The sequence below is a fragment of the Eptesicus fuscus genome, chromosome 6, assembly GCF_027574615.1.
Source record: "Eptesicus fuscus isolate TK198812 chromosome 6, DD_ASM_mEF_20220401, whole genome shotgun sequence".
In the NCBI taxonomy this organism is placed as follows: domain Eukaryota; kingdom Metazoa; phylum Chordata; class Mammalia; order Chiroptera; family Vespertilionidae; genus Eptesicus; species Eptesicus fuscus.
Window position 1 is genome coordinate 54,292,367 of NC_072478.1, and position 13,956 is coordinate 54,306,322.

Here is a 13,956-nt window from a genome sequence, read left to right on the forward strand (position 1 = left end):
GAGGTAATGTTTGTAAAGCGTTTGCATCAGCCCCACATACCATACACTCATTCTAAGCTTTAACTGAGCATAAAATTCAAAATTAATATCAAAATAGCTAGGAACAATAAACATAAAAGTCATCCTATCCTAACCAAGGCATGTAGTCGACAGCCCACTTTCATAAAATAAAGCACATGTTGGGAAGAGAGTCAACGTTCATTTAATATGAATGACTCATGGAAAATATAAAATTACTGCTCACCAATAACATTTGGAATTTCTCCCCTGGATCATAATTATTTGGGCAGCGGAGAGAAAAACATTACAGAGAGCTTCTATCTGCCAGGAACCAATCTGCATTTTCCCTTCCTGAGAAGTGTTGCTTTCACTCTCAGGTTGGCCTTCAGACTCTTTTCATATAAATCCACATCTGCATGATGATGAATGGTTTCCCCACTGTCAGGAAAGGGCTTATGATTTCATTCAACCTGTCTTCCCACATCCAGACCAACCAGAGACTGAGCTCAGAAATCTAACCCCGTGGCACATGAGGGCGGCTGCGCCACATCTACTTCTGTTACTGCTGCCCATCCCAGGCTATGTGATAAATATGGAAAAAGCAAAAGGCAAATATCCATGTCCAGGTCCGACCCAGTATTTCTGGAAGTACTGGTGATTTCAGGACTCCGTAAACACAATCTATACTTAACTCTAAGTCTCATCTCAAATTTAAGTCCAAATACAAACTGTGTTTGGTTTATTAGCTTCTACCTTTGTATGGGTCAGAATGGACTATATATTCCCAATGCTCTGTGTGGCTGGCTTCATTTCCAGTTTCTAACCAACACAAGTGAGGGTATTTTTGCTTCAGATCAGAAAACCCTAGACTTGTTGCTATTCCTTGTATAACCACCCAAGCCCGTGGGCAGGCTGCCTAGACTAGGACTGGAGGCAAGCTACAGAATAACAAGGAGTTTCCTCTTTCTCTGTAACACTTGGGGTCCCAAACTTCCCCCAGTTGTCAGATGTCTTGCAGTCCCAGGATTTAACAGAGGCTGTAGCCACAACGCATTCGATGTGGCCTTCAGCCTTCCTCTCAGTGTGAAGCTTAGGGAAAGGAGGATCTCACAGCCTCTGTTTAGTTACCCTTAACTTGCTCTGAATCGTAGACTCCTCATCTGCACTGAAGGCTTAAATAAGATATACCTGCTCAATTACCTACTGAGCTGCGTAAGATTTGGCAGCTAGAGTACACAGAACACTCGGAAAATGCTGCATATTAGGATTTAAAATACTGTCAGATGCAGATTCCACACGTCATTATGTCTACCACTAAGAGACTTCCCACAGTGTTGCAGAGATTCCCAGCAAAGCAAGCAATTCTTTCCTGGGCAGATGGTGCACCTGCAGAGGTCCTTGATTAAGTTGGAATGGAAAGAAGACAGGTAGGTGTAACTTCAGAATGGCGTCATCCCAAAGCTAGAGGAGCACTTCAGAGATACTTAACTCTTCCCTCCCTACTTCCCTTTCCTATTGCCTACAGTTTCAAATCACCTCTGTTCTTTGAAAATGTGTGTTCTCTTTATTTTGTCCATCGTCAACATCCTCAGAAGATCAGCCTGCTGCATCTCCATCTCCTCGCTTTCCTTGTGGCTGAAAGCACTGGCATGAAAAGCTCAGTCTTAGATAGGCGTTTCTGTCAGGAAGACTTTCTAGCTCTGAGTCTTATACAAGTCAAATCATGTCTCTTCACTTCAGTTGCTCAAGTAAATGCCACTGTCTTATAGGGTTCTTGTGGGAACAACACATAAGAAGTACAACCTGGCCAAAACCGGTTTGGCTCAGTGGATAGAGTGTCAGCCTGCGGACTGAAAGGTCCCAGGTTCGATTCTGGTCAAGGGCATGTACCTAGGTTGCGGGCACATCCCCAGTAGGGGGTGTGCAGGAGGCAGCTGATCAATGTTTCTCTCTCATCATCGATGTTTCTAACTCTCTATCCCTCTCCCTTCCTCTCTGTAAAAAATAAATAAAATATATTTTTTTTAAAAAAGAAGTACAACCTGTACAACCTGGCTATTCTCCAGCATCTTGCCTTCACAACCACGAAACCCATTCGTGTCCTATGTGCCCACTCTTCTTCTTCCTCTCTTTCCCTAAATACAAAGATCCCCATATTCTTCCTTTTGTTCCATTGCCTTCTTACCTCACCATCCTCCTGAATGACTTTCTGACATTCAAAACCTCACCTCTCTGAAAATGATACCCACCATCTCTCCTGTTGCCTTCATTCTACTTCCAAAAGAAATGTCACAGGTACCTAGAATTCGGGATATACAAAACCAGTGTATATTCCTCCCAAACCAATCTCTCCTCGTGCATTCTGTCTTGGCTCAAGATGCTGGCAATTACCTTCGCTGGAAAGCTCCAAGTCCAATTTTACTTTTACTTACCCCCTACAATCCATAGGTCACGGATTCTGTTTTTCTGCCAAGTCTCTGTTCCTATCCATCTCTTCTTTCCATTGCCAATGCCTTAGTTTAAACCTCCATCATCTCTCATCTGCATTATTTCTCTTTTTTTAAATCTTTACAGATGTCCCCCTTCTTCTCTCCAATGACCTACATCATTTCTAAAACCCAACCAGTGATCCCACCTTCCATCTCCTGCAGCCCCACCACTTCCATCCATTCCACTTCCTGTCAGAGATCTGAACACACTGCTTCTCAAACCTGTCAGTGTCTTACCACTGCCCACAGGACCAAGGCAGACACGCAGCACAGCACCTGGGATCTGCCACACTGGCCTCCACTGCTCACAGAGCATCTGCTCATATCGTACCCCCCACCCACTCCCCTCTGCCAGCAGCACGCAGAGCGGGCAGACACCATCTACTCCAGCATCTCCCTCTGGAGCGAAGAGCAGATTCACGTGCAATTTTGGAAAACAGAGATGGGTGTCTCCAACTAGAGCAAAGAGCCAACATGCTTGCCCACCTTTATAGAAGAATCTGCTTCCTAAATTCAGAGTTCTTCTCCTATAACGCAACCTACTATGTGAAAGCAATAAGCTGACCTTCCTCTACGGCCCAGGAGTCTTGTGTCTTCGACCGTATTCATGAAACGATGCAGAAAATCTATAAAAGCAGCATAAAATCTCAAAGCCTTTACTGTCTTGCAACTACACTGAAGCTACCCTTTAAGAAAAGGAACCATATCTCCACTATTTTTTCCTCCAATCTCTTTCCTGTAGGAAACATCCAGAAAGTGTTGACTAAAGCCCATTTAACATGTGCATGTCCCGGAATAGGTAAGTAATTAAAGCAAGATGGGATGGAGGGGACAGTTAAATCAAGGCATGTTTTATTTTCAAATTCATCATTCGTGTAGCTTAAGTCGTCACAAAATTTTACTTACATAAATCAATGAAGAGACTCAAAGTCAAGGCAAAAGTCGGCCGTTGCATTTTGCAAGGCTCCTGTCATCCCCTCTCTACAGACCAGGACATTACAAAAGGCCGGACCGTGGGACCGTGTCTGTCTCCCTGCTGCCACCTGCCTCCACTCGGCAGCTGTGGCATCAGGGACTAAACAATTTTAGGCAACGTTGGAGGATCTCTTTCGTTGGACAGCTTGAGATCATCCTTGCTGACCCTCCTCCCTTTTCTTCACTGTCCCCGGCCATGTGACTGCTCCAGTGTCTGCAGGACACTGAGGAACAGAAGGTTGAATGCCAAACCAGGTAATTTTGCTGCTGGTTACAAGAGCCACATAGAGTTACTAGAGACAGTAAACTTAGGTGATTTATTTCCCTATGTAACTTACTCGTTTTTAAAAACTAAGCAAAGTTTCTCAGTGCTCCCAGACTCTTGAAACAATAATGGGACTACTTAAACTATGATTGGCCTCACCTAATAGAGTTATCTCTAAATAAGCAACTCACATTTACTAACCATTTAATATGTGCCAATGCCTCAAGCATTCTTACAACAACCTTGGGAAGGAGATACTACATTTAGCCCCTATTACACATGATAAAATCAAGACACGGAGAGGTTAAGTAACTAACTTGGTTGTAGAGCTAATAAGTCTTCCAAACAAGGCTGAGTTCTGAGCTCACGCTCTTCACCACTATGCGAACACTGCTTCAGAGCCTTACAGGGACCTCATCAGAATTTGAACCAAACACACAAAATCTAGCGTGCCTACTCGGTAGCAAGACAGTTGAACAATTTGTCCCTATTAATCTTATTCAACCATTCATCTGGCAGCTAATAGCTTTGGAAACTTATCTGTTCTTAAAGCAAATAAGATGACTAATTGAGAAAATGAATAATCAGTCCCGACTAGCCTGGATTTAGTATTTCGGTTTTGCATATGCATTTTTGCAGACACCACAAGACTCCCCAGCTCCCTCCTCCCACATAAGACTGTCCTCTGTATCCACCCACACTCATCTCACACCCATTATATTATGATTAAAAAAGAGACAGTGAGCAAAAAACTTTCATTTACTGGCTGTAAAATTTCCCGAGGACAGCTGTTCTTTATTTTCTTCATTTTGCACGTAATTTGCCCTTGGCAATTTAAGATTAATGTGCAATCATGGAAAAATATATTGCGAGTTCACTTTGGGCGTCTTCCCTCCCACAAAGATTAATACTAAAACTCTACATTATTATCTTCTTCCAGACCCATTGTGAGACCCCATATAATTCCGGAAATGCTCTGGAAATAGGAAAATCCTCAACCCAACTTCAGAAAGATTTTCCAGAAACCTAAAACTACTTTTCAAAGAAAGAGAAATTCACTTTTACATGTGACAAACCTAAGACTGTCACATCTTAGAGGTGGCTTCCTACTTCTAGCCCAGGAATTCACAGCTTGTTACAAGGCTGAACCTGATAACTGACAGCTTGCCTAGACCGACATTTTAATGCCATACTCTAGAAATTAAAGTGAATATTCAAATTATTCCCATATGGAAGATTTTTTAAGGGAAACTTCATAAACAAAAATTGCATACAGATTTAATTTTAAATCATGATGACTGTTTAAAAAATAGCAACTAAAAGAAGTTTTTAAGAAAAAAGCGTCTTCCTTGGTTTTTGCATATTTTACAATGCAAGTACCTGAAAAACTAGGTGTCTTGGAGTTCCAGAACAAGACAATGTACTGGGTATGGGAGATGGTTCCTTTTTAGGAAGGGGAGTTATTTACTTAAGTAAATTAGGTAGTGAATTCCCAAGTTCTGAAACCATTAAGACTCTTCCACATGGAATATGATACATCTTTCTATCGATATCTAAAATATTACCCAGAATGCAGAAAGATGCTGACAAACTGACAAAGCAGTAAAAACCAATCCTTCGTGTTATTTGAAAGTACTAATTCCAACCACGTATAGAAGAATAAATTCTTCCAATAATTTTACAAACTGTTAGGACACACAATAGTACTAAGGTGCCATTTTAATCAAATCTCTGAAAACTTCAAATAGAAAGCAATTGCTTACTATATGTGTAAGACACGGACCAAATTTAGAAATGAAAAGAGGCAGGCAAACACTAAGACATTTTCTCCACATAAAGGAAATCGTCAAGTTTCAGAAACAAGATAAATACATGAAATGTAATGAACACACCATGCAATATAGTTGTTAAAGGAAGAACATGGACATTTCACAATTAAAAGAATTCAGGGGAAGGATGGAAAGAGGACAAATATAGTTAATGAATATCTACTATGTACAAAAATTAGCTCTTTATCCTCACAAACATGCATGGAGGTAGACAGCATGAATGAAATTCCGAGTTACATTCTTTTAGAAATCAAGAGTCCCAGAGGTTAAGAATCTTTCCAAGATGCCTATCTTATCTCACCACTTTGGAGCTTAAGCCTGACAACTGCTTATCAATTCATGAATAAGTAAACCTTCAGAATAACAGTGTCACCCTTCCTCCCACAATCCTCTCCTGTCCTTCCTTTGGTCTGGACCATTGTTTTTTAAGTTTTTTTTTTTTTAATTATACTTCACGTACAACATTGTATGAGTTTCAAGTGTACCACATAGTGGTTCAACATTTATATACCTTACAAAGGAATCACCCCGATAATTCTAGTAACCACACATAATTATTACAAATTACTGACTGCATTCCCTATGCTGTCCATTACATCCCCATGACTTATTTTATAACTGGAAGTTTGCATTTTTTAATCTCCTTCCCCTTTTCCTCCCATCTCCACAACCCATTCCCCTCTAGCAACCATCAGTTTGTTCTCTGTATTTGAGTTAGGTCCCAGGGGTATTGCTCTCACCGCAGGCCCTCCTCTCCCCTCACCTTCCAGCAGCAGGAACCTTTAACTTCTTTGGATTGCAAAATGGACCAGGCACCTCTAAGGCCAGGTATCAGTGATAAGCAAAGCCCTCCTACCCATACCTGAGAGAAAAGTAAGTCCTGCTATTTTAAACCACAGAGACTTGCGGGTCTCTGGTTAGAGGAAATACCATAAACTAGCTTTATTCTGACTGATGAAATACAGTGATGAGAAGGCTAACCCCTATTTTGTAAAACTACTGTTTGGAATTCTGTTTTTCTTAGACAGCCTCTTAGTCTAAAAAAATAACTTTGCTATCTAGCCTGCTTTAGCCTGCTTGAATAATGAGGAAGATAAACTTAGCTGTCTGACCTTGCAGGCCAGAGACTAGATATGCTCATAATTTCAATGCCATGCCAGGTGCATTTTTTAGTTGGATAGAACTGTGTTGTTTTCAAGGCCAGCAGCGAGATAACCACTAAGTGCACATAGGGCTGGCTCTTTAATGAAAAGGGAAGTTCTGCTTGTAGCCTTGCTTACAATTTGAATTCATTTTCTCTAAGCCCACCGGTGAATAAAGTGTGACTCCAAACTCTCCGAGCATGGCTTGATTTACTCCAGTTCTCTGTAACAGTGAGACAACAACACCTGTAGCATAAAAAAATATCAATAGCAGCAATTACAGCTGACTGGGGGGAAATCCAAATTTAAGACCAAATTCCTTGAAAGAGCTTCCAAATTTAGCATAAAAAGCCTCAGAGATTCTCTAATGTTCCTCATTATTTTTAATAATATCATCTGACAGTTGATTCTTTAACTCTATTTTTAGTCTATTAATCCATTAAAAACAAAAGGCTTTAGTAATGGAAGCCCTTAGAGAACAAAAGATTTGAAAAAAAATGTTTTTTAATATTTAAATGAGAAAACCTAATTTAAAAAGTATAGACTCATTCTTCTGTTAAAAGCATCCAGCCCTGGCCGGCTTCCTCAGTGGTTAGAGTATTGTCCTGCAAACTGAAGGGTCTCGGGCTTGATTCCCAGCCAAGGGCAAGTACCTGGGTTGCAGGTTCAATCCCCAGCTCCTATCAGAGCTTATTTGGGAGGCAACCAATCGATGTGTCTCTCTCACATTGATGTTTCCCTCTCTTTCTCCTCCCTCGCTCCTTCCCTACCTCACTTCTACTCTCTCTAAAACAAGCAATAGAAAAAATATCCTCGGGTGTTGTTTAAAAAATAAAAAATCCAACAACTTAATATATTTATAATAAAAATACATTCCATATATACAGGTTCTAATATATACAGGGTGGGGCAAGAGTAGGTTTACGGTTGTGAATACACAAAACAGACTTTATTCTTGTATTATCATTAATTATTGCATTATTTTCTACACAAACAATGGTAAACCTAACCTACTCTTGCCCCATCCTGCATGTTCTATTCAATGTTCATAAGATTCCAAAAAGCTACACATATCAACCAGAAAGAGTTCTACACAGATTTTTATCTGTTCAGAAAATGTATAAAATATAACTTTTAGGGAAAGAATTTAATTACTAAAATAATAAACATGCGAGTCATACAATTAAGGTTCTTAAGAGGCTCAGGAAGAACAGAAACATGAATAAGGAGAGATATGAAAATCACAGGATTTTTCTGAAGTCTGGAAATTTTTGAAGCACAAGGAAAAGGAAGACATTTGTCAGCTCAACTTTGGCGCAGGTGGACATGAAGGAAAACTGTCAGAGCCTCAATGGCCACTGTAACAGAGTTTGGGAGAAAAGGCTCTCTGTGGCTGAGGTCTTTGTAAAATCCCCAAATCATAGAACAGCTCGTATCCTCCACGCTAATTTCACAGGCAGCAGTCCTGGCTTGTATATGACAAAGGCCTTGTTTTGACAGAAAACACGAATGCCATGCTTCATCTCACTAAGTCATCCAAAGTTGACCTCAGATGTACATGCATGAAAGTGAATTAAGTTCTCAACATTCCAGTACTTCAGCAGGTCTCTTAACAAAAAGAAATTTAACCTACAAAACACCCGTTTGCATTGCTCAATGGTTAGTTTCTCTGAAGTTGGCTGGAAGGGTTGCAAAGTGCCATGGCCCTGTTTTTCCTTAAGGACTGTAAAGAAATGCCCGTGGACTTTTGGTTGGGGAAAGGATTAGCTTCCCTTCAATTTAGGATGGAAGCAACCCAAATATTTATCAACATGTTAAAGGATAAACAAAATCAGTTCATCCATGTCATGGAAGTCTACCTAGCAATAAAAAGAAGATGAGCTAAGGATACACCCAACAAGATGGATTTCAAAAGCATTAAGTCAAATAAAGAAGCTAGGCTCAAAAGACTATATATGCTGCATTAATCCATTTATATAAAATGCTATTTTTAAAAAGAACTAGAGTGCAAAAAAGCAGCTCAGTGATTGCCAAGGGCCAAGGAAGGAATAGGGATTGATTGCAAAGAGGCACTAAGGAATTTTGAGGAGAGAGAGCAATCTATGATTGCAGTAGTAGTTCTACAACTGTATACATTTGTCAAAGCTCATCCATCTGTATCGCTAAAGTCAATGACCTTTATTATATGTAAATGAGATACCAAAGAGGCTTATTTTTTCGATGGAGGCCAACATGACCATGGAAGATGGGAATATCTCAATAGTGCATGAACAAAAGGTGGTTAAGATTGGCAGTCCAACACTGATGATTCTTCCATAATTCTCCTTTCCAGTGCAGGGAGGAGTATGTAAGTGAAAAGGAAAACCCCATCCTGACACAATAAATGAACAACGGAATTTCTGACACGGAGAATGGGCCCTTTCTTCTATGTATTTCCCTTTACGACACTCAACCATGCAATGAGCATTTCAAACATCTCTGATTTCACATACCTGTCAACTTTCATGAATAACATGACTCAGACAATCACATTACCTCGTGTTTCAACTGCACTGATGCACTTTCTGAGAATTGTGAATCCCATTTTATCCAATTGTGCACCTAAAAGAAATAGTGATAAAACATGAAGGGCACAATTAATTACTTACATTTCTCTTCCTTACAAAAACAAGAAAATTTATTTAAACTCAATTTTATTTTTATTTTCCTATTAAGAAAAAGAAAGCCAAAAGCCATGTATTCCCTGTTTAAATAATGTAAATGACAATTTCAAATATTTAGAGGAGCGCTTACTGGACTATTAGGCCATTTACTATCAATATCAATAAATTTCCAGTTTAAAACAATATTTATATTAATAAATACAACTTGCATCAAACAATGGAAAAGAAAGTGATACAAAACCTTTAAGGGAAGCTATATGGAAATAGTTAATTTTGCCAAAATTCCAACAACAGCTTTTTTTAAATTATATACGAGTGGAGGTTTTAAAAAGTTATATATGAGGAAAGGTTTTAAAATTACTTGACAGTTGGAGAAATAACATACACTATTTTTTTAAAACCTATGGGAAAATATTTAAGAAACACTTTTTGAAAACATTATTTGGGTCATGAGCTTCAAAAAGAATTTCATATTTCATTCCATGCTCTAAGCATTTAATATTTTATTGTTTTCACAATGAATTTAGAACAGATGATTCGTATAGTAGATTATTTTGAAAATATAATATTAGTTTTTTTCTAATACAGACTCTTGCCTATGGATTAGGCTGGCATATCTGAGCACCTAATAAAAGACAATTCTTGTGCCAAAATGAAAACAGGGAAAGCAAATACTTTAGTTCTGCATTTATAACTAGGGAACATAAGTAATGCTAACTCTTGCCTCTCAGCAGGAATAGCATGAACAACCCATGAATACAAATTTTGCAGGTTTAATGCTAAGTTTGAAAATAATTTTAATGAGGAAAATCGGGCAGTGGTTTGCTGAGAAAATGCGAGTGATTCTTTCTGTTTGGCAAAACTTTTTTAAAGGCATGTTTCCATTTCTCTATTTAAAAAAAAAGAAGAAAGAAAAGAGAGAAGGAGAAAGAAGAGAGAGATAGGGGAAAGTAGGTAGAGGGGAGAGAGAGAGAGAAAAAGAAAGAGAAAGAAAAAAGGAAGGAAGGGAGGGAAGGAGGGAGGAGGGAGGGCAGAAAGAAGTTAAGAAGATGCTGCAGTACATTTACAACCTTGCGTGCACACTGTCCCTTTCCAGCGCCGGGCTAGAAAAGATGTCATTTTAGTCATATGCTGGCTCAAGTAAATCTGAAATTGTAAATCTGAAATTGTACGTTATGTGACATAATCTCCAAACTGTGGACATGTGATAAATGCAGTCTTAATTTCTCCAAAGATATCAAAAGTAAATTCATAAAGAATCTAGAAAATCTGATCATATGTTTGGTTTATCTCAGTAAAATCCAGACTACAGAGCCAAGCAGTACTTCATTTTCCTCTAGTGCATATGTACAATGCATGTGAAAACCACTGTCCTAGAATATCTGAGTATGTTTGGTCATTGTTCTTTTCTAAGGGGCCATGATATGTTATTTGTGGAGCCACACGCAGAGACTCTAAGGATAAAGGGTATCAAGGGTAAGGGAGCTGTGGCCAATAAGAGACCTGATAAGCAGCTCCTACCAACAGGAACTTACAAAGATGCACCCCTGACACTCCTATGTGTTCGTGTATGGCTACAAGAATAAATATCAAAGTGAATGACAGAATATATTTAGGGTTTTTAGAGAAATTTATTGTAGAGAATTAATTTATTTTAACGCTCAGAGATGGGATCAATGAGGGTTACAAAAGCCCAGGAAAATCTGAACAGGTCGCCAGTGGATAAGGCAAAATACACATAGTATCTGGAGGGCTAGCGTGGAGAGGGGTGCAGAGAGTGAGCACCCAGCAACAGTCTGGCATCGGTAATGAAAACAAAGACATTCATGGAAAAAGGAGGCAAACAGTTCGTTTTATAAATTAGCACTTACTTCCTTCTGGTCTTGGGATGATGGCTCTATTAAAACTATGGAGCAGCTAAGAGAGAAAAAAGGAGAAACAGTATTTTTAACAAATCAATAAAAATGTAGGCACACCTAGGACCCTGCAAAAAGTACACTAGTATTGGGGAATTCCCAACATATGCTCTAATGTAGAGACAGCTAGCCTACTCCGCCTCTCACTGAGGGAGCCAAAACAAGGTGAAGGGATCACGATCCTTAGGCAACTTCTTGAAAGTCCATGCGAATATGAAATGCTCAGCCTGACAACTCTAGAAGGACAAAGACATTGCTGCATTTTGATCCGTAAGGTGAAGCTCATTTTTTCTAAAACCTGGTTTTTACTTAATTCAGAGATGACTCGGGCCCATAATGTAAATAACCACATCTGAAATAGATAGGTGATCACTCCAGGATGCCTCTAAGAATTCTAACGCCTCCCCATTATGTGCAAGGCATATATAGCACCTGCAAAAACTACACGGTACCTTAACTGTTGCCACGTAAATACACAGCTGAACACAGTTATGTGCCGCTTACCAAAAGGGGCTATGTTCTGAGAAACGCATTGTTAGGTGACAGTATCATTGTGTGAGCATATACCTACATGCTGTAGCCTACTATAGTAATTGTAAATGGGACTATACTTTAATACTACTGGCAGCACAGTACGTTTGTTTACAAAGGCATCTCTGCACAAACATGTGAGACATACATCACAAAGGCTACGATAGACAATGGGAGTTTTTCAGCTCCATTATAATCCTGTGTGACCACCATAGCATATGTGGTGCATATCTGCAGTGCATGACTGAATTTCTTTCTGCAGACTTGCCTTTATCTGTGGATCTCGAATGGATTACTTGGCTCTTTACTCTACAGAAGGGTTATATATGTCTTCAAGGTGAGATTGCCTTTGGCAACAGATTTATTTCTATATAGATTTGTTTCTATAATGACCCTAAGTCCCCAATTCAACACATGATCTGCCCAATCTCAACTCCCAAAGGCCACAGAAATGAAAGCAGTGTCGCAAACAGACTGGATTTCTGTGCCTCTGGATCTATATTCCTGACTTTATTCCTCAAACCGATCCAAATACACAGGCCCACTCACTAAGGCTGCATAACATTGTGTATAGTATTCCATTAGGCTAAATCACAAATTGTTAAAGCAAGCAACATAATTACAGCAGTCGCTTATAGGACTTGCCTGCCCTGCCTCATATTTACTATTTCACCTCCACTGAGATAAAAATAAATTGCAAGCCTTTATTGTGTTCACCACCCAAAGTACTGTCAGGTAGGAGAGAAGAAACGGAGAATTCAGATGACTTCCCCAAGCAGAGCAAATCAGAGTGGCAAGTCATGAAAAATCGGAAATAAAAACTAATGATACACCAGTCTCGTGTGTGCTGCTGCCATCTCAAGCCAAATTACTCGAATTCTGAACAGGTCTGAGATTAATGCAAGCACCAGTTTCAGCAGGGAACTTTTTTCAAATATTATAAAATAAAAATAACAGGAAAATGAACACAAATCAACTCTATGGGATTTGAAATTAAACTCAACCACTGATTATTCTTACAGCTTCTTTTCCACCCAGAGCTTCCAGCCACTGCTTCCTCTCCTCTTCTGAAAATGCCTGCATGGTCAGGGCAACACCGGGCCTGAAAGACATGAAACAATCAGGTTATTCCTCGGCTGCTGAAAACAAATCTCCTTTTCTACTCTCTAATGTTTTATGATGGTAACTAAGTTTCTTTCTTTTTTTAATTTTTTAATTAGGAGAAAATACACATCATAAAATTTACCATCTTAACCATGTTACCTTGAAGCATAGTAACCTCCATCTTGGGTAAAAACTGCTGTTTAAAATTTAACCTTGCTATTCTGGCGTCTGTAAATGTTTGCTTGCTTAAATAATAGGGAAAAATAAGACTACTCCCCATTCCAGAGAGGCCATAAACTATGCCCCAGAAAGAGTTGTCAGTGCTGGCGCCAGGCCAGGCCTTGAGATATGGTCTCATGGCCCTGTCCCAGCACACAGGACTTTATCTCAGAAGGTCTGGAAGTCTCATTCCAAATTTGGAAAACAAAGAGCTGAAAAACATATAAATAGGAAAGACTTCCACCATACTGGGCCCCAGTATTTGAGAAGCAATATTTCCTCTGGGCCCGCTAGTGCTAGCGAAATGAAAAGGACTCCAAATAAATGTGGCTTATTGATTAAGGCGTCTTCTGATTTACAATATAACAACCTGTACAGTTCAACAGGGTTGAGTACATTATTGAGCAGCTAAGCTCCAGAACTCTTCCTCTTCTAAAACTAAAACTCTGTACACATAAAGAAGTACCCATTCCCCTTCCTTCCCAGCGCCAGACAACTATCCTTCTACTTTCTGAGTCTATGAATCTGACTACTTTAGGTAACACTTATAAGTGGAATCATACAGTATTTGTCTTTTTGTGACTTGCTCATTTCACTTGGAATAATATCCTCCATTTTCATCATTGATAGAGTAGTACATTTCAGAATTTCCTTCATTTGTAAAGCTGAAAAATATTCTGTTGTATATTCTGTTGTATGCATGTGCTCATCCATTCATCCCTCAATGGACACTTGGGATGCCTCCCGCCTTTGGGTTATTGTAAACAAGGCTGCTGTTAACATAGGCATACAAAGATCTCCTCAAGACCCTGTGCTCAATTCT

At 39.4% G+C, this 13,956-nt stretch overlaps 1 protein-coding gene across 1 annotated transcript in view; it reads right to left on the reverse strand.

Annotated features, from left to right (window-relative positions):
• Positions 1 to 13,956, reverse strand: part of ARHGAP10 (Rho GTPase activating protein 10) — a 263,229-nt gene that overhangs the window by 110,885 nt on the left and 138,388 nt on the right. The window contains exons 11-13 of the mRNA XM_008143974.3: positions 12,831 to 12,912; positions 11,235 to 11,280; positions 9,236 to 9,301 (exon numbers count right to left, since the gene is read on the reverse strand). Coding sequence (XP_008142196.2) covers positions 9,236 to 9,301; positions 11,235 to 11,280; positions 12,831 to 12,912 — 194 coding nt within the window. The remainder of the gene's footprint in view (positions 1 to 9,235; positions 9,302 to 11,234; positions 11,281 to 12,830; positions 12,913 to 13,956) is intronic.